General features: G+C 45.2%; 1 protein-coding gene across 7 annotated transcripts in view; it reads left to right on the forward strand.

Moving 5' to 3' along the window:
• Positions 1-27,207, forward strand: part of dip2a (disco-interacting protein 2 homolog A) — a 238,573-nt gene that overhangs the window by 36,899 nt on the left and 174,467 nt on the right. For all 7 annotated transcript variants that reach the window (XM_064976987.1, XM_064976988.1, XM_064976991.1 and 4 more), the window contains 3 exons: positions 20,146-20,217; positions 23,066-23,182; positions 24,351-24,470. In XM_064976987.1, the coding sequence (XP_064833059.1) occupies positions 20,146-20,217; positions 23,066-23,182; positions 24,351-24,470 (309 nt within the window). The remainder of the gene's footprint in view (positions 1-20,145; positions 20,218-23,065; positions 23,183-24,350; positions 24,471-27,207) is intronic.

A 27,207-nucleotide genomic window follows, 5' to 3' on the forward strand; every position in this document is an offset into this window, starting at 1 on the left:
ACCTTCTCCAACCTATCTCCTGATTCTGCCTCCTCAACCCTCCTCTCTTCCCTTTCTGCATCCTTTGACTCTCTATGTCCCCTATCCTCCAGGCCGGCTCGGTCCTCCCCTCCCGCTCCGTGGCTCGACGACTCATTGCGAGCTCACAGAACAGTGCTCCGGGCAGCTGAGCGGAAATGGAGGAAAACTCGCCTCCCTGCGGACCTGGCATCCTTTCACTCCCTCCTCTCTACATTTTCCTCCTCTGTCTCTGCTGCTAAAGCCACTTTCTTCCACTCTAAATTCCAAGCATCTGCCTCTAACCCTAGGAAGCTCTTTGCCACCTTCTCCTCCCTCCTGAATCCTCCCCCCCCCTCCTCCCTCTCTGCAGATGACTTCGTCAACCATTTTGAAAAGAAGGTCGATGACATCCGATCCTCGTTTGCTAAGTCAAACGACACCGCTGGTTCTGCTCACACTGCCCTACCCTGTGCTCTGACCTCTTTCTCCCCTCTCTCCAGATGAAATCTCGCTTCTTGTGACGGCCGGCCGCCCAACAACCTGCCCGCTTGACCCTATCCCCTCCTCTCTTCTCCAGACCATTTCCGAAGACCTTCTCCCTTACCTCACCTCGCTCATCAACTCATCCCTGACCGCTGGCTACGTCCCTTCCGTCTTCAAGAGAGCGAGAGTTGCACCCCTTCTGAAAAAACCTACACTCGATCCCTCCGATGTCAACAACTACAGACCAGTATCCCTTCTTTCTTTTCTCTCCAAAACTCTTGAACGTGCCGTCCTTGGCCAGCTCTCCCGCTATCTCTCTCAGAATGACCTTCTTGATCCAAATCAGTCAGGTTTCAAGACTAGTCATTCAACTGAGACTGCTCTTCTCTGTATCACGGAGGCGCTCCGCACTGCTAAAGCTAACTCTCTCTCCTCTGCTCTCATCCTTCTAGACCTATCGGCTGCCTTCGACACTGTGAACCATCAGATCCTCCTCTCCACCCTCTCCGAGTTGGGCATCTCCGGTGCGGCCCACGCTTGGATTGCGTCCTACCTGACAGGTCGCTCCTACCAGGTGGCGTGGCGAGAATCTGTCTCCTCGCCACGCGCTCTCACCACTGGTGTCCCCCAGGGCTCTGTTCTAGGCCCTCTCCTATTCTCGCTATACACCAAGTCACTTGGCTCTGTCATAACCTCACATGGTCTCTCCTATCATTGCTATGCAGACGACACACACAGGACCTGGTAATCTTCTCCTTTCCCCCCCCTTCTGATGACCAGGTGGCGAATCGCATCTCTGCATGTCTGGCAGACATATCAGTGTGGATGACGGATCACCACCTCAAGCTGAACCTCGGCAAGACGGAGCTGCTCTTCCTCCCGGGGAAGGACTGCCCGTTCCATGATCTCGCCATCACGGTTGACAACTCCATTGTTTCCTCCTCCCAGAGAGCTAAGAACCTTGGCGTGATCCTGGACAACACCCTGTCGTTCTCAACTAACATCAAGGCGGTGGCCCGTTCCTGTAGGTTCATGCTCTACAACATCCGCAGAGTACGCCCCTGCCTCACACAGGAAGCGGCGCAGGTCCTAATCCAAGCACTTGTCATCTCCCGTCTGGATTACTGCAACTCGCTGTTGGCTGGGCTCCCTGCCTGTGCCATTAAACCCCTACAACTCATCCAGAACGCCGCAGCCCGTCTGGTGTTCAACCTTCCCAAGTTCTCTCACGTCACCCCGCTCCTCCGCTCTCTCCACTGGCTTCCAGTTGAAGCTCGCATCCGCTACAAGACCATGGTGCTTGCCTACGGAGCTGTGAGGGGAACGGCACCGCAGTACCTCCAGGCTCTGATCAGGCCCTACACCCAAACAAGGGCACTGCGTTCATCCACCTCTGGCCTGCTCGCCTCCCTACCACTGAGGAAGTACAGTTCCCGCTCAGCCCAGTCAAAACTGTTCGCTGCTCTGGCCCCCCAATGGTGGAACAAACTCCCTCACGACGCCAGGACAGCGGAGTCAATCACCACCTTCCGGAGACACCTGAAACCCCACCTCTTCAAGGAATACCTAGGATAGGATAAAGCAATCCTTCTCACCCCCCCCCCTAAATGATTTAGATGCACTATTGTAAAGTGGCTGTTCCACTGATGTCAGAAGGTGAATTCACCAATTTGTAAGTCGCTCTGGATAAGAGCGTCTGCTAAATGACTTAAATGTAAATGTAAATGTAAACTCCCAGCACTGTGGCATTGTTGACACTGTTTGTGGTTAATTAACTAGCTAACGTTAGCTGGCTGGCTCGGTAGCTAATGTTATGTGACGTGTGTGGACTTGAACTTTGTTTACCTAGCCTGCAAGCTGAATGTCATAAGCTAAAGTGTACTGTTAGCTAGCTAGCTAACGTTAGCTGGCTGGTTCCCTAGGTGATGTTATTAGTTTCCTAGAGCCGTGTGGTGTTCTAGTTAGAGCCCAATGTTAGATGGCTAACATTGAACATGGTTGGTTAACTCCCAGCACTGTCCATTGTTGTTTAACTAGCTAATGTTAGCTGGCTAGCTGGCTCGTTAGCTAACGTTATGTGATGTGTGTACAACACCTGTTGAATATTGAAACATAATGAAATTGCTGCCAGCAGAGCTGGTTAGGCTGTTTTCATGGTATCCAGAGGTAAACAAATCATCGGTCAGAGCGTGAAGTGTGATCTTGAAACGAGATGTGTGTGGCTGAACCTTCGGGTGAGGATGTAAATGATGCTGAATGGGTGTAAAATAGTCAAAAGCCATTTTCTCTTAAGGGAGTTTACAAGTTGATCAACTTTCAAAGCAGAATTCCTTTCGTATTCTTCAAATGTAGTGTATGATATACCATTGTGTAGCTCTGAGTCTCTACTTTTATCCAATATAAAAAACTGTTTCAAATTTTGCAACAAAAGACCGAATCCAGTTGGTGAGTCACAAATGTTAGCTCAATAATGAACATAGCAGTCCTGTGGGTTGAGGACAATATTATACTAGTACAGGGAACCATAGAAGACAGAGTTGTTAGTTTGTTTTACATCAAAGGTCAGGACTCCTCCGACAGGTCTCCCCTCACCAGAGGTCGCAGGTCGGGGTTGGGGCGGCAGGGTAGCCTAGTGGTTTGAGCGTTGGACTAGTAACCGGAAGGTTGCAAGTTCAAACCCCCGAGCTGACAAGGTACAAATCTGTCATTCTGCCCCTGAACAGGCAGTTAACCCACTGTTCCTAGGCTGTCATTGAAAATAAGAATTTGTTCTTAACTGACTTGCCTAGTAAAATAAAGGTAAAATAAATAAAGGTCAGGACTCCTCCGACAGGTCTCCCCTCACCAGAGGTCAGGACTGTTTGTCCTTCGTTTGGCATCAGTACCCAGGATACATCAGAGATTTGTCTCACCAGTTAGAGTAAGGTCATGTATGATGTTACGACACCATGGGCAGTGGACTCACTGACTAACCCCAGCAGCTTCAAAGCCTGGACTGACCTTAGAAACCTTTTGAAGTCTGAATGATGAAAAACCTGCTGGCTGCCTAGACTATTGAGGTTCTCCTTCCCTACTGTGCCCTTTCAGTGATGCTCTACTTCATAGTAGAGCCCTATCCCATCTGACACTAGCAATGTTACCTAATTAATGACTTAACGAGGTCAACTCCAGCTCGCAGTCTCTGTCATTATGATCATCAGTTTGTCTCTCTTTTCCACTTGCAAGGGTACAATCACAAGTCCATGTCATTGGCCTTTCCTCTGTCTGTCTGGGCAGTGATGACAGGACAGGGGGTACACCACTGTCTGGGCAGTGATGACAGGACAGGGGTTACACCACTGTCTGGGCAGTGATGACAGGACAGGGGTTACACCACTGTCTGGGCAGTGATGACAGGACAGGGGGCACACCACTGTCTGGGCAGTGATGACAGGACAGGGGTTACACCACTGTCTGGGCAGTGATGACAGGACAGGGGGCACACCACTGTCTGGGCAGTGATGACAGGACAGGGGGCACACCACTGTCTGGGCAGTGATGACAGGACAGGGGGCACACCACTGTCTGGGCAGTGATGACAGGACAGGGGGCACACCACTGTCTGGGCAGTGATGACAGGACAGGGCACACCCCTGTCTGGGCAGTGATGACAGGACAGGGGGCACACCACTATTCATTTAGGCCTTTTTCTGCAATCTCAAAGCTACCTTTCCAGTTCACTAATCCACTACCTACCTGCCTCCAAACTGGTACAGAACTAAAAGAGATGTCTGTCTGGATGTTGCTGCTATGTAGGCCAGAATAACTTGTTTTGGTTCTCAAATACTGCATCTGTGCTGCAGACCCTGGCTGGGTCCCAAATGGGGCCTCTTTTGTGCACTACATTTGATCATAAGGTTCTGGTCTAAAGTAGTGCACTATGTCATGACGTTGGCCTGTTGGGGGAGGTTTATAACCCCCATAAATACCTTTCCCCTTTTCTCTCTCTCTACTCTATAGAGTTGACTCTTGTAAAGCCTTTGTAACATAGTCTGGTAACATCGAAAGGTGGGAAACGGAACCATATTTCGGTAATCCAACCAGTTGAAAATATGCGTTGGTACTTAATGAATATGATCTCAGACCAGTTGTCTGAGACATTATGACTAATGACAGGATGACATAAACTGTATCTAGGAATGTTGACACATTCTAGTTATCAGATTCACATGGAATTGTTGTGCAATTTAAATGTTTAAATATGAAACTATTTGTGAAAAGATTAAATGTAATTTTAGCTTCTTAAATGAGAGAACGGTTTGTCATAGAGAAACTCTGCTCACTCAGAGGCCCCGCCCAAGTGAACATATTGGTTGTAAACTATGAAACACGCCCTTCTTTCACCACGATATAAACTCGTTGACAAACATTCAACGTTCTGTTGTGAGGACGACGGTCCTACGTTAAAAGGGCTCAGATAATAACCGAACAAAATTAGCATCGTGTTCAATGTGAAGATGACGCTCGACACGCCGAAAGGATGAATTTCGACTATACCAGCCAGAATATAGCAGGAGCTTAAAAGTATGGTAACTTGGTATGAACTTTGAACTCTTATTCACTCAAGAAGTGATACCTCCTAGCCACTGTAAACATGGGCTAGGAAAGGACGGACGACGTATCCAGTCTAACACACAACGACAATTCAACAACGTATGCAGTTTACCACCAGAGACATTCTTCAGAGGACCAGAGATCCCTGCTGGGCAACCCGGCCTTCCATCTACAACCAACCTATTGAAGTGCAGCTCAGAGTAAATATTTATTGCATTTTCTTAAAAAAAAAAAGAATGCATAATATTCTGTATTTACGAGAGCACAGCTTCTCCCTTTGTTCCTCAGTCTTCCCGCTCTTCCATTCAAAATCCAACCCCGTCTCTTTGTGTAACCAGCCGTCATATCTGTTCCGTCCGCTAGGGACGTTTTCCTTTATAACATAATTTGTAATCAATGTATGATCCATTCTGTGTAATGTAATTCTGTTTTATTATTAGTAAATAATGGTAACCAAATTTTGAATTGCCTATTCAACTTGTTAGCCAGAGTTCGTGAAGATAACCAAGAATTTACAACTTTCAGATTAGACTAGGATTAAATATTGACTGCCATTGATGTAAAATATTACTAGGTCTTTAAGAGTGTATTCTGAAGATAACAGCTCTATAAACATTATTTTGTGGTGCCCCGACTCTAGTTAATTACATTTACATGATTAGCTCAATGAGGTGTAACACTCATTACAGAGAAATAATTTTATAGAATATCACTTAATCCGGCATAGCCAAAGACACGACACTATATAGGGGATAGGGTGCTATTTGGCATTTACAGCTTGTGCATAACCTGGCCTCAAACCTCAGGCTACAGTATCAGAAAGATAGAGACTGATTACGAGAAGTTTAGTTTACATTTTGAAGGTCTACAAGGAAGTCTACGTTCTGAAGGAAGTCTACATTCCAAGCATGACAGCTGAGACCTGTCAGGACTAGTCTTAGTTTTGGATCTTGATAGTTTGTTAGGCAGTCTGTGTAGTTACTATAAAGGTTTGTGACTGACAACCTTAATAGGCTAATCAATGTAATGCAGTCATTCTCTTTAGACGATCAGCTGTCCTGTTCTCTGTCTACAGTGCATTCAGATCCCTAGACTTTTTCCACATTTTATTACATTACAGCCTTAATCTAATTTTCATTAATTTTTTTTCCTCATCAATCTACACACAATACCCTATAATGACAAAGCAAAAACATTTTTTTTTTTTTAAATGTTTGCAAATTTATTAAAAATAAACAAACCACATTTACATATGTATTCAGACCCTTTACTCAGTACTTTGTTGAAGCACCTTTGGCTGTGATTACAGCATCAAGTCTTCTTGGGTATGACGCTACAAGCTTGGCACATCTGCATTTGGGGAGTTTTTCCCATTCTTCCCAAATGATTAGAGAAGTGGTTTATTCATCTCTGTTTTGGATAGATAACTCTGTTTTAGTGTTTTCCAATTTTCCCAGAAGTGGTTAACTTCTACAGGAACAGTGGTCCCCACTGCGGGACGGTTGAGCTAATGTGGGCTAATGTGATTAGCATGAGGTTGTATGTAACAAGAACATTTTCCAGGACATATCTGATATCGACAGAAAGCTTAAGTTCTGCACTGTACAGTGAAAGAATACCATGCTATATTGTTTGAGGAGAGTGCACAGTCATGAACTTGAAAATGTGTCAATCAACCAAGTAGGCACATTTAGGCAAACTTGATACATTTTTAACAGTAGTGCAATGGTTCATTGGATCAGTCTAAGACTTTGCAAACACACTGCTGCCATCTAGTGGCCAACATTTAATTGTGCATAACCTGGAATATTACATTTTGACCTTTCTCTTGCATTTTAAAGAGGTGTTTCTCCTACATTACATTCACATTTCCACAAACTTCAGTATTTCCTTTCAAATGGTATCAAGAATATGCATAGCCTTGCTTCAGGTCCTGAGCTACATGCAGTTAGATTTGGGAATGTCATTTTAGGCATATTGAAAGAAAGGGTCCGATCCTTAAGAGACAAGGTCTTTTTTGCCTTGAACTTTTTCTGCCTGTTCCCAAAAGCATTTGGCGATTGGCATGGAGGCTATTAAGTTATGGCCTTGAGCTTAGATTTACACACTAATGCCAAATAGCTTAAAATAATGAAAGAACTTAGCCTATACATATGAAGAATGATCCATTTATTTATAGATTTTGTCTCACTCACACAGCCACACACCATCTCTTTCTCAGATTAAAACGCATACACACACACCCTGCCCCCCTCTGCCGGCTGGCCTGGTGGAGATGCCTCTCCTTCCTAACCTGTCCAGCCAGAAGAACTGGTTTGTGTGCTGATGTGTAACTGACTGTCTAGACTGGAGCACCAGAGGTAGGATCTGACTGGAGCACCAGAGGTAGGATCTGACTGGAGCACCAGAGGTAGGATCTGACTGGAGCACCAGAGGTAGGATCTGACTGGAGCACCAGAGGTAGGATCTGACTGGAGCACCAGAGGTAGGATCTGACTGGAGCACCAGAGGTAGGATCTGACTGGAGCACCAGAGGTAGGATCTGACTGGAGCACCAGAGGTAGGATCTGACTGGAGCACCAGAGGTAGGATCTGACTGGAGCACCAGAGGTAGGATCTGACTGGAGCACCAGAGGTAGGATCTGACTGGAGCACCAGAGGTAGGATCTGACAGGAGCACCATTATATTGGCTGCTGTATTGAGCAAACGAGCTTGCTTCGAATAGTCTATTGGTATAAGAAATGTAAAATAAATAATGTCTAGCAAGCTATTCTAGTCTAGCTTTTCCTGCATGGGACTTTTTTTAATGAGGCCACCGGAGCACAGGTGCGTAAATGCGTACGTTAGAGGCTGGTGGATCCTACTCGTTTTAGAGGCCATCACTCTGTTTTCTCACACAGTTCCATAGCCTATAGAAAGCTGATGGGATCCTCCTCGTTTTAGTAGAGGCCATCACTCTGTTTTCTCACGCAGTTGCATAGCCTATAGAAATGTTACCCAACATGAGCTCATGGGCTCTCGTGAAGTATTTAATTCGATTTTCCATTCCATTTGCGTTGTCAGTGATTAGTAGGACAATAGATTACTGAGAACCAGGCAGTTAGCAAGTTGGGTAGGCTACTAATGACCATCGGCAGCATCAGAGCTTGGTGTAGTCTAATTACCGTGACTAAACGGCCACGCGGAATTGGATTACCATGTGGCGGTAACAGCCCTACACCTCACGACCCACTGCCTAACTACCCACCTACTTACCGCCCTACCCACCTACAGTGCATTCAGAAAGTATTCAGACCCCTTCACTTTTTCCACATTTTGTTACGCTACAGCCTTATTCTAAAATGGATTAAATATATAACATTTACATTAGTATTCAGACACTTTGCTATGAGACTGGACTGCTCCGGTGCATCCTGTTTCCATTGATCATCCTTGAACAGTTCCTCTGTGGAGATGGGAGAACCTTTCAGAAGGACAACCGTCTCTGCAGCACTCCACCAATCAGGCCTTCATGGTAGACTGGCCAGACGGAAGCTACTCCTCAGTAAAAGGCAGATGAACTACCTACCCACCAATTACCTACCACCTAACTACCTACTTACAACCAATCTACCTGTCTACCACCTACTTACCACCCAACTGCCTAACTATCACAGGAGGTTGCTGAGGGGAGGACAGCTCATAATGTCTGGAACAGAGCAAATGGAATGGCATCAACCACATGTAAACCATGTTTGTATTTGGTACCGTTACACAAATTCCTCTCCAGCCATTACCACTAGCCCGTCCTCCAAAATGAATGTGCCACCAACTTCCTGTGATACCTACGTAGGTATCACTCTACCTACTTTCCTTATACTTAACTACCTTCTACTTATCTAACACCCTACCTACCACCCAACCTACCCTGGAGGTGTCTGCTTATGTAACAAGGTGTAATGAAACATGGTACGCTATAGTGACACACTGGCCCTCTATTTGTCACTGTGCGTGTGTAGCTTCGCTCCAACAGGAAGGAGATAGGAAACAAAGAACCCACTTCCTGTGGAGCGGCCAACATTCCCCACAATGGAGCAGGGAAGCGCCTGGCAACCACAGTGGAGTGTTGGAGGAGAGATAAAGCAGTCTCTTTCCATCTCCCCCTTCCCCTCCTCTCTTATCACCCTCTCTCTTCCGCTCTCTTTACCCCCTCTCCTCATCACCCCCTCTCTCTTCCTCTCTCTTTTCCCCCTCTCGCTTCCTCTCTCTTTACCCCCTCTCCTCTCATCACCCCCTCTCTTCCCCTCTCTCTTCCGTTCTCTCTTTACCCCCTCTTCCTCTCTCTCTCTTTACCTCTCTCTTTTCCTCTCTCTTTTCCTCTCTCTTTACCCCCTCTCCTCTCTCTTTACCCCCTCTCCTCTCTCTTTACCCCCTCTCCTCTCGCTTTCTGTCTCTTTTTCCATTCTATCGTTCTTGTCTCTCAGATCCGTGTGTGTGTAATTCCAACAGAACAATAGACCGTTTTTCCTCTCCCCCCTCCTTATTAATGGCCAGTTTAGGGCCTGCAGCTTGTCAGTAGTTAATTTATTTAAATGCATTCTATCAATGAAGCCAGTAATCAATCTTCCTCAGCCCATTCACTGCCTGTGTCAACCATCCCAGGTGAAGCCCACTGCTGTCAACGTGGGTAACCTCTGCCTGGCCTTTGCCATGTCTCCAAGACAACGGGGAACTGGGGAGGAACTAGGCTTGTGTTCCAATGGTGCCCTATTGCCTATCTTTACCAGAGCTATAGGGGTTCTAGTCTACAGTATTATCTATAGTGCACTATGGGTCCTAGTTTACAGTGTTGTCTATAGTGCACTATGGGTCCTAGTCTACAGTGTTGTCTATAGTGCATTATGGGTCCTAGTCTACAGTATTATCTATAGTGTATATATACCTGAAAAATAACTGGTCACGTTTGTGCGAGTGAAATATATATATATTTAATTCTGCACCCCATTAGTTGTGTTTTCCACGTAACATTACGAAGATCACACAACCTGATAGACTGTAACTGTAATTATGATCCACGTCACACAAAGCTTTTACGAAAGTATAATCACAAATAAATATAAACATCTTGGCATTAAATGGAGTCGGGAGTTTAGATGACTGAGCAATGAAGAATGACTGAGTGTCCGGTATTGGCTATAGAAGCAATGCTTCTAAAATGCCTTTCCAATAGATTAGAAAGTTTATCAATTTCTAAAATGATGGTGATCTGAAATTATGTATGTTCTGCAAAGAAATCCAATAGGCACCTTTTGCATAGGCTGAAACACCGGACTCAGGTTCCCTTAGCGGTAGCCTACTGAACAGAGGTCAGGTTCCCTTAGCGGTAGCCTACTGGACAGCGGTCAGGTTCCCTTAGCGGTAGCCTACTGGACAGCGGTCAGGTTCCCTTAGCGGTAGCCTACTGGACAGCGGTCAGGTTCCCTTTGCAATAGCCTACTGGACAACGGTCAGGTTCCCTTAGCGGTAGCCTACTGAACAGAGGTCAGGTTCCCTTAGCGGTAGCCTACTGGACAGCGGTCAGGTTCCCTTAGCGGTAGCCTACTGGACAGCGGTCAGGTTCCCTTAGCGGTAGCCTACTGGACAGCGGTCAGGTTCCCTTAGCGGTAGCCTACTGGACAGCGGTCAGGTTCCCTTAGCGGTAGCCTACTGGACAGCGGTCAGGTTCCCTTAGCGGTAGCCTACTGAACAGCGGTCAAATCAAATTTTATTTGTCACATACACATGGTTAGCAGATGTTAATGCGAGTGTAGCGAAATGCTTGTGCTTCTAGTTCCGACAATGCAGTAATAACCAACAAGTAATCTAACTAACAATTCCAAAACTAATTTCTTATACACAGTGTAAGGGGATAAGGAGTATGTACATAAAGATATGAATGAGTGATGGTGCAGAGCAGCATAGGCAAGATACAGTAGATGGTATTGAGTACAGTATATACATATGAGATGAGTATGTAAACAAAGTGGCATAGTTAAAGTGGCTAGTGATACATGTATTACATAAGGATGCAGTAGATGATATAGAGTACAGTATATACATATACATATGAGATGAATAATGTAGGGTATGTAAACATTATATTAGGTAGCATTGTTTAAAGTGGCTAGTGATATATTTTACATCCTTTCCCATCAATTCCCATTATTGAAGTGGCTGGAGTTGAGTCAGTGTGTTGGCAGCAGCCACTCAATGTTAGTGGTTGCTGTTTAACAGTCTGATGGCCTTGAGATAGAAGCTGTTTTTCAGTCTCTCGGTCCCAGCTATGATGCACCTGTACTGACCTCGCCTTCTGGATGATAGCGGGGTGAACAGGCAGTGGCTCGGGTGGGTGTTGTCCTTGATTATCTTTGTGGCCTTCCTGTAACATCGGGTGGTGTAGGTGTCCTGGAGGGCAGGTAGTTTGCCCCCGGTGATACGTTGTGCAGACCTCACTACCCTCTGGAGAGCCTTACGGTTGTGGGCGGAGCAGTTGCCGTACCAGGCGGTGATACAGCCCGCCAGGATGCTCTCGATTGTGCATCTGTAGAAGTTTGTGAGTGCTTTTGGTGACCAGCCAAATTTTTTTCAGCCTCCTGAGGTTGAAGAGGCGCTGCTGCGCCTTCTTCATGATGCTGTCTGTGTGAGTGGACCAATTCAGTTTGTCTGTGATGTGTACGCCGAGGAACTTAACTTACTACCCTCTGCACTACTGTTCCATCGATGTGGATAGGGGGGTGTTCCCTCTGCTGTTTCCTGAAGTCCACAATCATTTCCTTAGTTTTGTTGACGTTGAGTGTGAGGTTATTGTTCTGACACCACACTCTGAGGGCCCTCACCTCCTCCCTGTAGGCCGTCTCGTCGTTGTTGGTAATCAACCCTACCACTGTTGTGTCGTCCGCAAACTTGATGATTGAGTTGGAGGCGTGCGTTGCCGCGCAGTCGTGGGTGAACAGTGAGTACAGGAGAGGGCTCAGAACACACCCTTGTGGGGCCCCAGTGTTGAGGATCAGCGGGGTGGAGATGTTGTTGCCTACCCTCACCACCTGGGGGCGGCCCGTCAGGAAGTCCAGTACCCAGTTGCACAGGGCGGGGTCGAGACCCAGGGTCTCGAGCTTGATGACGAGCTTGGAGGGTACTATGGTGTTAAATGCCGAGCTGTAGTCGATGAACAGCATTCTCACATAGGTATTCCTCTTGTCCAGATGGGTTAGGGCAGTGTGCAGTGTGGTTGAGATTGCGTCGTCTGTGGACCTATTTGAGTGGTAAGCAAATTGGAGTGGGTCTAGGGTGTCAGGTAGGGTGGAGGTGATATGGTCCTTGACTAGTCTCTCAAAGCACTTCATGATGACGGAAGTGAGTGCTACGGGGCGGTAGTCGTTTGGTTGGGTTCCCTTTGGTAGCCTACTGAACAGCGGTCAGGTTCCCTTTGCGCTAGCCTGCTGAAGTGGTCAGGTTCCCTTAGCGGTAGCCTACTGAACAGCGGTCAGGTTCCCTTAGCGGTAGCCTACTGAACAGCGGGTTAGGTTCCCTTAGCGGTAGCCTACTGAACAGCGGGTTAGGTTCCCTTAGCGGTAGCCTACTGAACAGCGGTTGGGTTCCCTTAGCGGTAGCCTACTGAACAGCGGGTCAGGTTCCCTTAGCGGTAGCCTACTGAACAGCGGTCAGGTTCCCTTAGCGGTAGCCTACTGAACAGCGGTCGGGTTCCCTTAGCGGTAGCCTACTGAACAGCGGGTCAGGTTCCCTTAGCGGTAGCCTACTGAACAGCGGTCAGGTTCCCTTAGCGATAGCCTACTGAACAGCGGTCAGGTTCCCTTAGCGATAGCCTACTGAACAGCGGTCAGGTTCCCTTAGTGGTAGCCTACTGAACAGCGGGTCAGGTTCCCTTAGCGGTAGCCTACTGAACAGCGGTCAGGTTCCCTTAGCGATAGCCTACTGAACAGCGGTCAGGTTCCCTTAGCGGTAGCCTACTGAACAGCGGGTCAGGTTCCCTTAGCGGTAGCCTACTGAACAGCGGTTGGGTTCCCTTAGTGGAAGCCTACTGAACAGTGGGTCAGGTTCCCTTAGCGGTAGCCTACTGAACAGCGGTCAGGTTCCCTTAGCGGTAGCCTACTGAACAGCGGTTGGGTTCCCTTTGCAATAGCCTACTGAACAGCGGTCAGGTTCCCTTAGTGGTAGCCTACTGAACAGCGGGTCAGGTTCCCTTAGCGGTAGCCTACTGAACAGCGGTTGGGTTCCCTTTGCAATAGCCTACTGAACAGATTTTTTTCATCTATGGAAAAGACCTGGCTTTGCAGAACTCAGACTAGAGTTATGGAGAGGAATTACGTACTAGACATGATCACATAGGTCTGTAATATAATGAGAGGCTGATATGATATAAGAGTTCTCCATCACACCTTGTCTCCTCTCCTGCTTTCACACTGCTCTGCTAGCTCCAAGGCATTTCCTGGAGAAATACCTTCCTGAGTAAATAGTTGTGGAAACTAAAATAACTAGCAGACAGACCCTCTGCTGTTAGGACACCTCCCATACTCTCCATGCTGGCGCCATTCACATGACTCACAAACAACAGTTCCAATACTGTCTGCTACCATATTTGGGACACTTTACATGCATCTGATAATACATGACACATCTCCAGCTTTAGAGTGCTGGAGCTGAGAAATCTAGATGATTATTTTGAAGGTTGTGGAATGGTGGACTGAGAGAGGTTGTCTTTGAAGCTGTGAGGCCAGCTAAAATATCACTCCCCTAGGCCTAACTGAGGGATGACTGGCTGGCTCTCGGATGGCCTCCCTGTGCCTCTCTCTCTCTCTGACACGGGTATTGTTCCTGTAAGCACAGTTAGTTGGGGTTCTCTTTCCTCCGCACGCTCGCCATTTTTGAGTATTGGCGTTTTAGACACGGTTCCTAATCAACACTAAAAGCAAAATAATTTTGAAAACCGAAAAACAAATGATCGCATTGACACAGACCGCAAAGGGAATCTGACAGGTGTTCAGTAGGCTATTGCAAAGGGAACCTGACCTCTGTTTAGTAGGCTACCGCTAAGGGTACCTGACCGCTGTTCAGTAGGCTACCGCTAAGGGAACCCGACTGCTGTTCAGTAGGCTACCGCTAAGGGAACCCAACCGCTGTTCAGTAGGCTACCGCTAAGGGAATCTGAACAGTGGTTGGGTTCCCTTTGCAATAGCCTACTGAACAGCGGTCGGGTCCCCTTAGCGATAGCCTACTGAACAGCGGTTGGGTTCCCTTAGGCTACCGCTAAGGGAACCTGACCACTTCAGTAGGCTACCAAAGGGAACCTGACCGCTGTTCAGTAGGCTACCGCTAAGGGAACCTGACCGCTGTTCAGTAGGCTACCGCTAAGGGAATCTGACAGCTGTTCAGTAGGCTACCGCTAAGGGAATCTGACCGCTGTTCAGTAGGCTACCGCTAAAGGAACCCAACCGCTGTTCAGTAGGCTACCACTAAGGGAATCTGACCCGCTGTTCAGTAGGCTACCGCTATGGGAACTTTTATGCCTAGTGACGCCAGCCTACCAGACGAGCTAAATGCCTTTTTTTGCTTGCTTCGAAAAATGCAACACTGAACCATGCATGAGAGCACCAGCTGTCCCGGATGACAACATTCACAAAGCCGCTGGCCAGATGGATTACCAGGACGCCTCCCCAGAGAGCATTCGCCAACCAGCTAGCAAGTGTCTTCAGGGACCTGGCAGGGTAGTGCCAGGAAAACAACCTCTCCCTCAACGTGCGCAAGACAAAGGAGATGATCGTGGACTACAGGAAAAGGAGGGCCTAACAGGCCCCCATTCACCTTGACAGGCTGTAGTGGAGCGGGTCGAGAGCTTCAAGTTCCTTGTTGTCCACATCACTAAGGATCTATCATGGTCCAAACACACTAACACAGTCGTGAAGAGGGCACAGCAATGCCTCTTCCCCCTCAGAAGGCTGAAAAGATTTGGCATGTGTCTCCAGATCCTGAAAGTTCTACAGCTGCACCATCTTGACTGCAACCACTCCGCAGCCGACCACAAGGCGCTACAGAGGGTAGTGCGTACGGCCCAGTACATCACTGGGGTAAAGCTACCACCATCCAGGACCTCTATACCAGGCGGTGTCAGAGGAAGGCCCTAAACAATTTTAAATACTCCAGTCACCCTAGTCATAGACTGCTTTCTCTATCGCACAGCAAGCAGTCCCAGAGCACCAAGTCAAGGTCCAAAATGCTCCTGAACAGCTTCTACCCCAAAGCCATAAGATCGCTGAACAGTTAATTAAACGGTTACCTGGAATTTCTTATTTTCTTTTTTTTACCTACATGTACATAGTACTTCAGTCAATCACCAAACCTACATGTACATATCACCTCAATTAATCACCCCAGTGACCTCTTATCCCAGTACACTGACTCGGTACCGGGATTCCTTGTATATGGCCTGTATATAGCCTAATTACTTTTCATTTGATTGTTTTACTATTAAATTTTTACCTATTTGTTAATTTCCTTTTTAACTGCATTGCTGGGAAAGAGCTTGTCGGTCAGCATTTCACAGTAAAGTCCACTTGTTTTAGTCGGCGTTTGTATAATAACATTTAAATGCTTTTGCGGTCACAGCTGCATCACACTCACTCAGGTACAGGTTCATACAGGCATGAATCTTTCAAGGCAGGCTTCATCAGTCTCTCGGTCTCTCAGCTAGTCCTGCATTATCAGCTTTCTGATGTCTTAAAGGAACAGAAAGATTTTCCAGGAAACAGCTGACTAGAGTCCCAGTTGCCTTTGTGTGTGTCTCTGGGTTTAAAATAATATACCATTTAGCAGATGCTTTTATCCAAAGTGACTTATTCATGCGTGAATGTTTGCTTTGGTTAAGGATTCATATTTTGTTTATAATAGAACGTCAATTTTCTGTATCTAGGCTAAATGGTCCCAGTGATTAATGACAAATTACAGTTTGAGAGGAGTGGGTGAGGAGGTGGAGCAGGAAAATGATTAGCTTCTGGTCTCATTAAGAGAACAACACACCACCTAGGTGTGAGGCTCAGATGGGGTGTTTATGGGCTGAGGGGAGGAGGGGTCCCATCCAGCCTCTCAATATCAAGCCCTCTCCGTAAATGTCAGTACGATGCCCTGCCTGAAATCTGCTCTTCCTTCACCTAGCCACCAAGCCCACAGTTGCCCCAGCCAGATGGATCTGTGAATGGGCTGGAGGAGAGGCTGGACCAGCAGTGTGGATAGGGACTGACAGTGACTAATAGAGACATGTTGGGGAGATGAGAGAGGAGGGGAACGGAGAGGGAGATCCCAGGAAGGGGTAGTGAGGCGTGGCGCTGACTGGAGAAACTGCATGCACCTCTGGTGCCCACTGTTGGTGGCTCTGACACATCACAGCATGTACCTCTGGTGCCCTCTGTTGGTGGCTCTGACACATCACAGCATCAGCTGGACTTGGTTCTCTGATTTTCAGTGTCATGTAAGGACTAGGCATCCCATCAGCGGGACACCTGTCAACAACGTCGGGTGAAACTGGAGGAAGTGTAATTTAAATTAATAATCATAATATTAAACATTTATGAACATGCAAGTATCTTATCGGTTAAAAGCTTAAATGATTGTTAATCTAACTGCATTGTCCGATTTACAATAGGCTTTACAGCGAAAGCATACCATGCGATTGTTTGAGGTGACGAAGCGTACTTAATGAGCTGTAACCGAAAAACCACTGGCATTTAGAAAGTTTGAGATGAGGGAGAAAGTGTGGTGGAACAAGTATTGTTAGCATTAAGTATCTTGCTAGCTGGATCGAATTAACCTCGTTAGCTAGCCAGTGAAATGTTGAGCAACATTAGTCTACTTATCTGATCAAATAATTGAGTTTATGGTGTGTAAATTAGCTTGCTAATGAAGTCAGACAGCTAACGTTACAACATCAGATGAGCTAACATTAGTAACCTAACTAATTCACTATAGTATTAAATGGTATACAAATCTTTCCCTTCCTCAAGTTATAACGTGTTAGTTGCTTACTGGACCCTGGCAATCTGTGTGAAATGTTAGCTAGTTAACTATCTGTTAACCTGTTAGTGATCCCTTCGCGCGACTGTCCCTTTAGCGGGATCGATTTGACAACATCCAGGGAAATTGCATAGCGCCAAATTCAAACTACAGAAATATCAATATTCACGAAAATATAAGTGTAATACATACAAATAAAGCTTAACTTCTTGTTAATCCAGCCGTCGTGTCAGATTACAAAAAGGCTTTACAGTGAAAGCAGACCATGCGATTATCTGAGGACAGCGCCCCGCATAAACACATGAAAATCATTTTTCAACCAGGCAGGTGGCGAAACAAAAGTCAGAAATAATATATCATTAGCATACAAGTATTTTACACCATTTTAAAGAGAACATTCTCATTAATCTAGCAGCGAAAGCACCACAAACGTTTGTTAGGTCACCACAAAGTCACAGAAAAACACAGCCATCTTTCCATCAAAGAGAGGAGTCACAAAAAGCACAAATGGAGATAAAATTAACCACTAACCTTTGATCTTCATCAGATGACACTCATAGGACTTCATGTTACACAAATGTATGTTTTGTTCGATAAAGTGCACATTTATATAAAAAATCCAATTTTACATTGGCACGTTACGTTCGGTAGTTCTAAAACATGCAGTGATTTTGCAGAGCCACATCAATTTACAGAAATACTCATCATAAATGTTGACGAAAATACAAGTGTTATACATGGATTAGAGAGATACTTCTCCTTAATGCAGCCGCTGTGTCAGATTTCATTTTTTTAACGGAAAAAGCAAACCATGCAATAATCTGAGTACAGCGTTCAGACAACAAAGCAGCCAAAAAGATATTCCCCATATTGTGTAGTCAACATTAGCCAGAAATAGCATTATAAATATTCACTTACCTTTGATCTTCATCAGAAGGCACTCACAGGAATCTCAGTTCCACAATAAATGTCAAATTATGTATAGAATCAATCTTTAGGATCTTTTTATCATAAATCTTCAATAGTATTTCATCCGGTGAATTCCTGTGTCTGTAGAAAAGCCATGAACGAGCTAACTCTCGCACGGTCACGAGCCTGTGGCACTCTGCCAGACACTTGGCTCAATCCCCTCTCATTCAGCCCCCCTTCATAGTAGAAGCCTCAAACAAAGTTCTACAGACTGTTGACATCTAGTGGAAGCCTCAGGAAGTGCAATATGACCCATTTACACTGTATATTGTAATGGCAAAGAGTTGAAAAACTACAAACCTCAGTTTTCCCACTTCTTGGTTGGATTTTTCTCAGGTTTTCGCCTGCCATATGAGTTCTGCTATACTCAGACATCATTCAAACAGTTTTAGAAACTTCAGACTGTTTTCTATCCAATACTACTAATAATATGCATATATTAGCATCTGGGACTGAGTAGTAGGCAGTTTACTCTGGGCACCTTATTCATCCAAGCTACTCAATACTGCCCCCCAGTCACCAAGAAGTTAAATAGCGCTTCCCATAGAAAATCATTGGGAAATACTATGACCTCAAGTTTTTCCCTGGATGGTTTGTCCTCGTGTTTCGCCTGCCAAATCAGTTCTGTTATACTCAGACATGATTTTAACAGTTTTAGAATCTTTAGTGTTTTCTATCAATCTATCAGTTTATATGCATATCCGAGCTTCTTGGCCTGAGTAACAGCCAGTTTACTTTGGGCATGCTTTTCATCCGGATGTCAAAATTCTTCCCCCTTAATGTTTTCCCTCTACAGTATGTGGTTAATTTTCAGAATGAGAGAATTAGTTGAAAATGAGGCATTGCTTGTTAAACAAGTGAATTCAGGGATCAAGTGGAGCTGGGCCTGGTTTAAACTGGATGCCTCTATAGAGGTGAAAGGAACACCACACACTTTCCCTCTTTCTCACTACAGTGGATAAAAGGGGATACTCTCTGCCTGAAAGAGAGTAGTTATGCCAACCAAAGGGTGTCATGTTCTGTTTGGCACATTGTAGAACAGATGTCCACAGGCAGAAAGTGTACAATGTAATAATCTGCATTGTTGCCCAAAGATGTTGCTTTTGTTGAACTTGTGTGAGTGATTTATAAAAACATTTACTCAGTGGAAGTTATTTTTGCACACAAGTAGCCTCGTGCACTTGATTGATGTCACACACGTAGCATCCTGCACTTAATTGATGTCCACTATAGTGGCCACTATAATATAGCAACAATAGAATGCCTGTTTGTTTCATTCTATTTCTTCTTTAAGATGTTTTTTTCCCCCAAGTGCAATATTTATATGTATGGTCACAAGCGTTCTAAATGCTGTCATGGTAACTAATATTAGTGGATTGTTTTTTTCTCAAGACTTGAGTGTCATTTGAAGTCTAGGCAACAAATAACATTGGATTTCTTTACATGTTTTAGCTGAGAGTTCAGTTCACATTAACCACTTGTTATTTTACACACAGACTGATCATGTAGATGATATTCTGTTGTTTAAAATTAAAACCTGCATTTCCCCCTGCAGGGATTTATTACATGTTTCAGTGCAGAAAAGTGTCTCCATTTTGGTCCCTCAGCAGTTGGCATCCCTGAACACGTTTATAGGCTCAGTGCACTCTGGATGGGGGTGTTTGTGAAAATAAAGCCAAAGGACTCAAGGGAGTTTTTGTGTTTTAAGTTAGGAAGCAGGATTTTTTTAGGCTACAGAGTTTAGAGTATTATAATGCTGTGTCCCAGATCAGGACAGACCAGATGGACTTTTGCCTCTGGATATCACAACACAGTCATTGTCCTTGTCCCATAGATGTTCATTTTGGGAGGGTGGAGGGGGGTGGCATCCCATGGTCTCTTGGTGCTCTGTGGTGCCAGGGCTAGAGGCTGGCACTAAGGTTGGATTGGGTGTTTTTTGTGGCAGTGGCGCATACAGGCAATCGCACACTGTACACACCACGTCAAGACCACACATTGTATCTGATGGCCATTTGGGCCAGTGACTTACTACCGTCTCCTCTCTCTCTCTGTCTCTCCAGGGGACATCACACAGAAGGGATATGAGAAGAAGAGAGCCAAGCTGCTGGCCCCCTACATCCCTCAGATAAAAGGTAAGATGCCTCACCTGGTAGAACGGCAAGCGGCTGGCCTCCTACACCCCTCAGATCAAATCAAATCAACTTTTATTTGTCACGTGCGTTGAATACAACAGGTGGAGACCTTACAGTGAAATGCTTACTTACAGGTTCTAACCAATAGTGCAAAAAAGGTGTTAGGTGAACAATAGGTAAGTAAAGAAATAAAACAACAGTAAAAAGACAGGCTATATACAGTAGCGAGGCTATAAAAGTAGCAAGGCTACATACAGACACTGGTTAGTCAGGCTGATTGAGGTAGCATGTAGATATGGTTAACCTTTCTAGCGGAACCCCTCGACAACATTCCACTGAAAAGGCAGCGTGCAAATATATATATATATTTTTTGAAATATCTAACTTTCACGCATTAACATGTCCAATACAGCAAATGAAAATGAAACATCTTGTTAATCTACCCATCGTGTCCAATTTCAAAAATGCTTTACAGCGAGAACACATGATTATGTTAGGTCATAGCCAAAGATAGGAGCCACAAAAAGCATAAATATAGATTCAATTAATCACTAACCGTTGATGATCTTCATCAGATGACACTCATAGGACATCATGTGACACTACATGTATGTTTTGTTCGATAATGTGTATATTTATATCCAAAAATCTCAGTTTACATTGGCGCGTTACGTGCAATAATGTTTTGATTCCAAAAAACTAGTGATTTTGCAGAAATACTGAAACATTGATAAAAGATAAAATTGTTATTCACAGAATTAAAGGTAGACTTCTCCTTAACGCTGTGTCAGATTTAAAAAAATAAACTTTACGGAAAAAGCATAATCTGAGAACGGTGCTCAGAGTCCAATCCAGCCAGCGAAATATCCGCCATTTTGGAGTCAACAGAAGTTAGAAATAACACTAAATATTCACTTACCTTTGATCTTCATCAGAAGTCACTCCCAGGAATCCCAGTTCGACAATAAATTACTGATTTGTTCCATAAGTCCATCATTTATGTCCAAATAGCCAGTTGTTGTTAGCGTGTTCAGCCCAGTAATTCATTTTCATGAGGCGCAAGCACTTCGTCCAGACAAAAAGTCAGTTCCGTTACAGGTCGTAGAAACGTATCAAATGATGTATGGAATCAATCTTTAGGATGTTTTTAACATAAATCATCAATAAGCTTCCAACCGGAGAATTCCTATGTCTGTAGAAAAGCCATGGAACGAGAGGTAACTCTGTCGGGAGCGCGCATCATGAGACCAAGGCACTCTGCCAGACCACTGACTCAAACAGGTCTCTTGAGCCCCTCCTTTATAGTAGAATCCTCATTCAATTTTCTAAAGACGGTGGACATCTAGTGGAAGCCGTAGGAAGTGCAACTTTATCCGTATCCCACTGTGTATTCGGTAGCTTTGAAAAATTACAAACCTCAGATTTCCCACTTCCTGGTTGGATTTTTCTCACAGACATTATTCAAACTGTTTTCTATCCAATAGTAATAATAATATGCAAAGTGAAAATGCTGCCCCCTATCCCAAAAAGGTTAAAGTGACTATGCATATATGATAAACAGAGAGTAGCAGTAGCGTAAAAGAGGGGTTGGCGGAACACAGTGCAGATAGCCCGGGTAGCCATTTGATTACCTGTTCAGGAGTCTTATGGCTTGCGGATAAAGAAGACTTTGTGCTAGACTTGGCACTCCTGTACCTCTTGCCATGCGAAAGTAGAGAGAACAGTCTATGACTGGGGTGGCTGGGGTCTTTGACAATTTTTAGAGCCATCCTCTGACACCGCCTGGTGTAGAGGTACTGGATGCCAGGCATCTTAACCCCAGTGATGTACTGGGCTGTACGCACTACCCTCTGTAGTGCCTTGCGGTCAGAGGCCAAGCAATTGCCGTACCAAGCAGTGATGCAACCAGTGACGAATGCTCTCAATGTTGCAGGGGCAGAACGACAGATTTGTACCTTGTCAGCTCAGGGATTTTAACTTGCAACCTTTCGGTTACTAGTCCAACACTCTAACCACTAGGCTACGCTGCCGCCCCGGGTCTAGGGTAGGGCTGCAGGGTCTAGGGCAGGGCTGCAGGGGCTGGGCTACAGGGTCGAGGGTAGGGCTGCAGGGTCTAGGGTAGGGCTGCAGGGTCTAGGGTAGGGCTGCAGGGTCTAGGGTAGGGCTGCAGGGTCTAGGGCAGGGCTGCAGGGTCTAGGGCAGGGCTGCAGTGTCTAGGGCAGGGCTGCAGGGTCTAGGGCAGGGCTACATGGGGTAGGGCTACAGGGTCTAGGGTAGTGTTTGGTGCGTGTATTGTCACATTTGCTACTTGAGTTGTCTTGCTCCCTCGTCTTACCACACCAAGCCCTGTATTTTCTTAGAAAGTTTTGTCTAAAATAAATCAAGTTAGCCGCTAATGCTATTTGCTTGTTAGCAAAATGTAATCTAAGTCAGAACAAACGTAGCTATTTAATCCAGCCTGATACCAAGTGTAGGCCCAGATCAGCATGTTGTTTGTGCGCAACGGTATCTTCTAAAACGGAGAGGAATAGGCTAAGCTTGAATATGTTATTATGTAACATCCAATTAGTGAATTTGTTGTCATGTCAAACTACAATGTAGTCAGTGTTGCCCACTATATTCCAACCCACTATATTGTGTTGCCCACTATATTCCAACTTTATTTCCCTGAAACACCAGGGTCATGAACTACTCATAAATCATATTTAAAACTTGCATTATTCAAAAACATAAAATACTGTCATTGTCAAATGTGAAACACATGGTATAATTTGACATATTGCCCAACCCTCTATCTATAGATGGGTTAGAGGTGAAGGTGTTTCATTTTGTGTTACTGTGTCTCTAGGTGTAGAACCATCTCTGCAGAAGGAGAACAGGATCCAGATGTCTCAGGCTGCTCCACTAGGATCCAAACACAACAAGTCTCGGGCCACCAACACGCGGGATGAACGCTTCAGATCTGGTAAGAGGACAACCCTACAGGATCAGATGGACTGGGGGGTTGTCTATGACTGGGTTGGCTGGAGTCTTTGACAATTTTTAGGGCCTTCCTCTGACACCCCCTGGTATAGAGGTCCTGGATTGCAGGAAGCTTGGCCCCAGTGATGTACTGGGCAGTACTCACTATCCTCTGTAGTACCTTGCGGTCGGAGGCTGAACAGTTGCCATACCAGGCAGTGAAGCAACCAGTCAGGATGATCTTGATGGTGCAGCTGTAGAACCTTTTGAGGATCTGAGAACCCATGCCAAATCCTTTGTCTCCTTATGGGGAATAGGTTTTGTCGTGCCGTGCTTGGACCATGTTAGTTTGTTGGTGATGTGGACACCAAGGATCTTGAAGCTCTTAACCTGCTCCTCTATGAGAATGGCGGCGTGCTCTATCTTTATCCACAATCATCTCCTTTGTGTTGATCACGTTGAGGGAGAAGTTGTTGTACTGGCACCACACGACCAGGTCTCTGGCCTTCTCCCTACAGGCTGTCTCATCGTCTGTGATCAGGCCTAACACTGTTGTCATCTGCAAACTTGATGATATTGTTGGAGTCGTGCCTGGCCATGCAGTCATGAGTGAACAGGGAGAACAGGAGGGGATTGAGCACGCACCCCAGAGGTGCCACCTTGTGGAGTATCAGCGTGTCCCATCAGGAAGTCCAGGATCCTGTTTTAGAGGGAGGTGTTTAGTCCCAGGGTCCTTAGCTCATTGATGAGCTGTGAAGGTACTATGGTGTTGAACTCTGAGCTGTAGTCAATGAATAGCATTCAGATCTGGTAAGAGGAGGACAATCAGATGGACTGGGGGGGGGTTAGTTTCAAATCTGGTAAGAGGACAATCATACAGGATCAGATGGACTTAGTCCGTGTCTGGGTGTCTAACCCTATGTCTAGTCCTGGAGTGAAAATGAAGCTCAAAGGAGAATCTGTATTGGAAATGCCTTTTAGTCCAGGATTTGGCTTGTCTGTCCTGGGAAGCACCCCTAAATGTGTATTATGGTTGGGTTAACACTTTTCAGGTGTCTGTTCCAATGCTGACATAACCTAAAGGATGTTTTTCAGGAAGTGTTCATACAGTGCATGCAGGATATGTATGATACTGTGTAATAAACGGTTGCGTGATCTTTGTGTTTGTCTAGACCTGCATACAGAAGCCGTTCACGCTGCCTTGGCCAAGTACAAAGAGCGGAAGATGCCAATGCCCTCTAAGAGACGCTCTGTTCTAGTTCAGTCCTCTGTAGAGGCATGCACTCCCCCAGGTAAGATCATACTACATTACCCAGAACTCACCTGGGCAAAAGGGAGGAAGATGCCAATGCCCTCCAAGAGACGCTCTGTTCTAATTCAGTCCTCTGTAGAGGCATTCACTCCCCCAGTTAAGATCATACTACATTACCCAGAACTCACCTGGGCCTTAAACCGTACCCCCTGCTACCCACAACCCATCTGGACCTTAGGATCTGATCTAACATAGGTCACCACAGTGAAAATGTCTGTCTGGTGCTGGGACTGTTGGTGTTGCTGAGTGGCAATTCAGCAGAATTTAACCATTGCCTACAACATGGAAAAGTTTATTGTGTAAAATGGAGAAAACAAATTGAACAATATTTTACAGTTATGGACATTACATGTTGATAAGATCCTCTGAGCTGGTAAGGGTTGGCCACGCTGTTCTGCTTTTGTTTAAGATGCAGCAGGTGTTTAGGAACCTGACCAGATAAGAAACATGGTAATGCTAATTTTCCTGATCGCCATGGTGTTCATTTTAATTTTTTTATTTAACCTTTATTTAACTAGGCAAGTCAGTTAAGAACTAATTCTTATTTAGAATGACGGCCTACCAAAAGGCAAAATACCTCCTGAGGGGACAGAGGTTAATGGATAATGCTGGCAACCATTGGTCACACGATGGATAACCTTGATCTACTGGATCTAATTTAGTACCGTCGTGGGCTGTTTCCTTCTTCCACTACATGTTTCCTGCATAAGTACTGTTGCTGCATATCTGTCACACCTATTTGCAACATATAGCAAACATGGTTTTGTGTAATCTGGGGCTGCGAAGGCTTGTGCTGTTTGCATTTCCTTTTTTAATGTCTCAAATGCAATCGGAGCATTAGTGTTCCAGTCTAGTTGAGTTGTCCTGATTCTTTCATTATCTCTCACAAAGGGGCTGTTTTAACTACATATTCCTCTATCCAATCTGAGCTAAATCCAGTCATCCCTAAAAAGGTCATCATTTGAGCTACCGTTTGTGGCAATGGTGCTTTGCTGATTCCTTGCAACTATCCTGGTGCTATTGCCTTGGTTCCATGAGCTATGGTTCTTCCTCGCTACTCAACCTTAGGCTGGGAATACTGAAGTTTTTTGTTTTAGAAACAATGTCCTTCTCAGCTATCAATATCTGATTGAAGACGTTGGGAGAGTACTTAAATCCCTGGGGAAGACGAGTGTACGTGTATTGTCTTCCTCTGTATCTAAACGCAAACAAATGTTTGCATTCTTCCGCCAGGGGCACACCAATTCTTTTCCAAATTAACTCCATAATATCGACAGAAACATGGCAAACGTTGTTTAGAATCAATCCTCAAGGTGTTTTTCGCATATCTATTCGATGATGAATCATTCGTGGCAGTTGGGTTTCTCCTCAGAAGCAAATGGAAAAATACTCGCAGCTGGAGATTACGCAATAATTGCGACGGAGGACACCAAGCGAGCACCTGGTAGATGTAGTGTATAATGGTCAGTCTTCCAATGATATGCCTACAAATATGTCACAATGCTGCAGACACCTTGGGGAAACGACAGAAAGTGTAAGCTCATTCCTGGCCCATTCACAGCCATATAAGGAGACATTGGAACACAGAGCCTTCAAAATCTGGGGCACTCCCTGTTTGAAATTTCATCTTGGTTTCGCCTGTAGCATCAGTTCTGTGGCACTCAGACAATATCTTTGCAGTTTTGGAAACGTCATAGTGTTTTCTTTCTAAATCTGTCAATTATATGCATAGTCGAGCATCTTTTCATGACAAAATCTTGTTTAAAACAAACGTTTTTTTATCCTAAAATTAAAAGAGCGCCCCCTATATCCAACAAGTTAACTAACTGGCCCTATTTCTTCACCTAACTGTCCTTGCTGATTAGCTGTAACCTCGACTTCCCTTTGATCCCCATTCATTACTGTTGTTGCCAGTATTTTAATAAAAGCCTTGTCTTTGCAATGGAAAATCAATGGATTATCTGTTTATCCCTTTACCTTCTCTTGGCTTTCTTCATCATTGGCCCCAATTCTTTAGCCGCAAATCCTTGATTTACCAACAATGTAATGTGAAGGACAGAGTCAAAGACGTTGTGCCATCTTTGTACGAACTTAAATCCAACCCTGTTCTTTCCATTATTACTCCTTCAGGAGAGCACTTGATTTGTATGCCCATTTTTCACAGAGCATCCCTTCCTAGGGGGGGTTTGATCTGACACTAATATCGGAATTGTTGCTGATTTGTCGTCAGACGAACTGGAGCAGTCATTGGAATTAGCTGCAGTTGTCCCGATAATCCTACAGTTTTGGTGTATTTACATACATTAAGGGAACATTTCGACATTTTCTGTATGGTTAGTGAGAAAGTCCATATTGCAAATGTACCGTCCCTTACTAGACGTCTGAAAACATTTTTAAAATTCGGGGACGGCGTCGGGCCGAGCGGCAGGGCCAGACCTACCGGGAAGTCATCAAATGAACTTTGTCGGACATTCGGTATTCGTTTTATAAAATAATCAAATTTTGGTCATTTTTCCGCTATCCCGGAAAATCCCACGAGGGCATAAGCAATCATACCGCAATTTGACAAAACATCACGAATCACAACGGGCCTTATCTCGAAAACTGAAAATATTTCGAAGCCGAAACTTGGTGAGCATAGGTTTGGCATAATGGGCAGTTGGCCACAAACAAGATGGCGTCTAGGCCTCAACGGTTTTTGAGTTATGGCCATTTTT

Source organism: Oncorhynchus masou, chromosome 10 (genome assembly GCF_036934945.1).
Source record: "Oncorhynchus masou masou isolate Uvic2021 chromosome 10, UVic_Omas_1.1, whole genome shotgun sequence".
NCBI classification, from domain to species: Eukaryota; Metazoa; Chordata; class Actinopteri; order Salmoniformes; family Salmonidae; genus Oncorhynchus; species Oncorhynchus masou.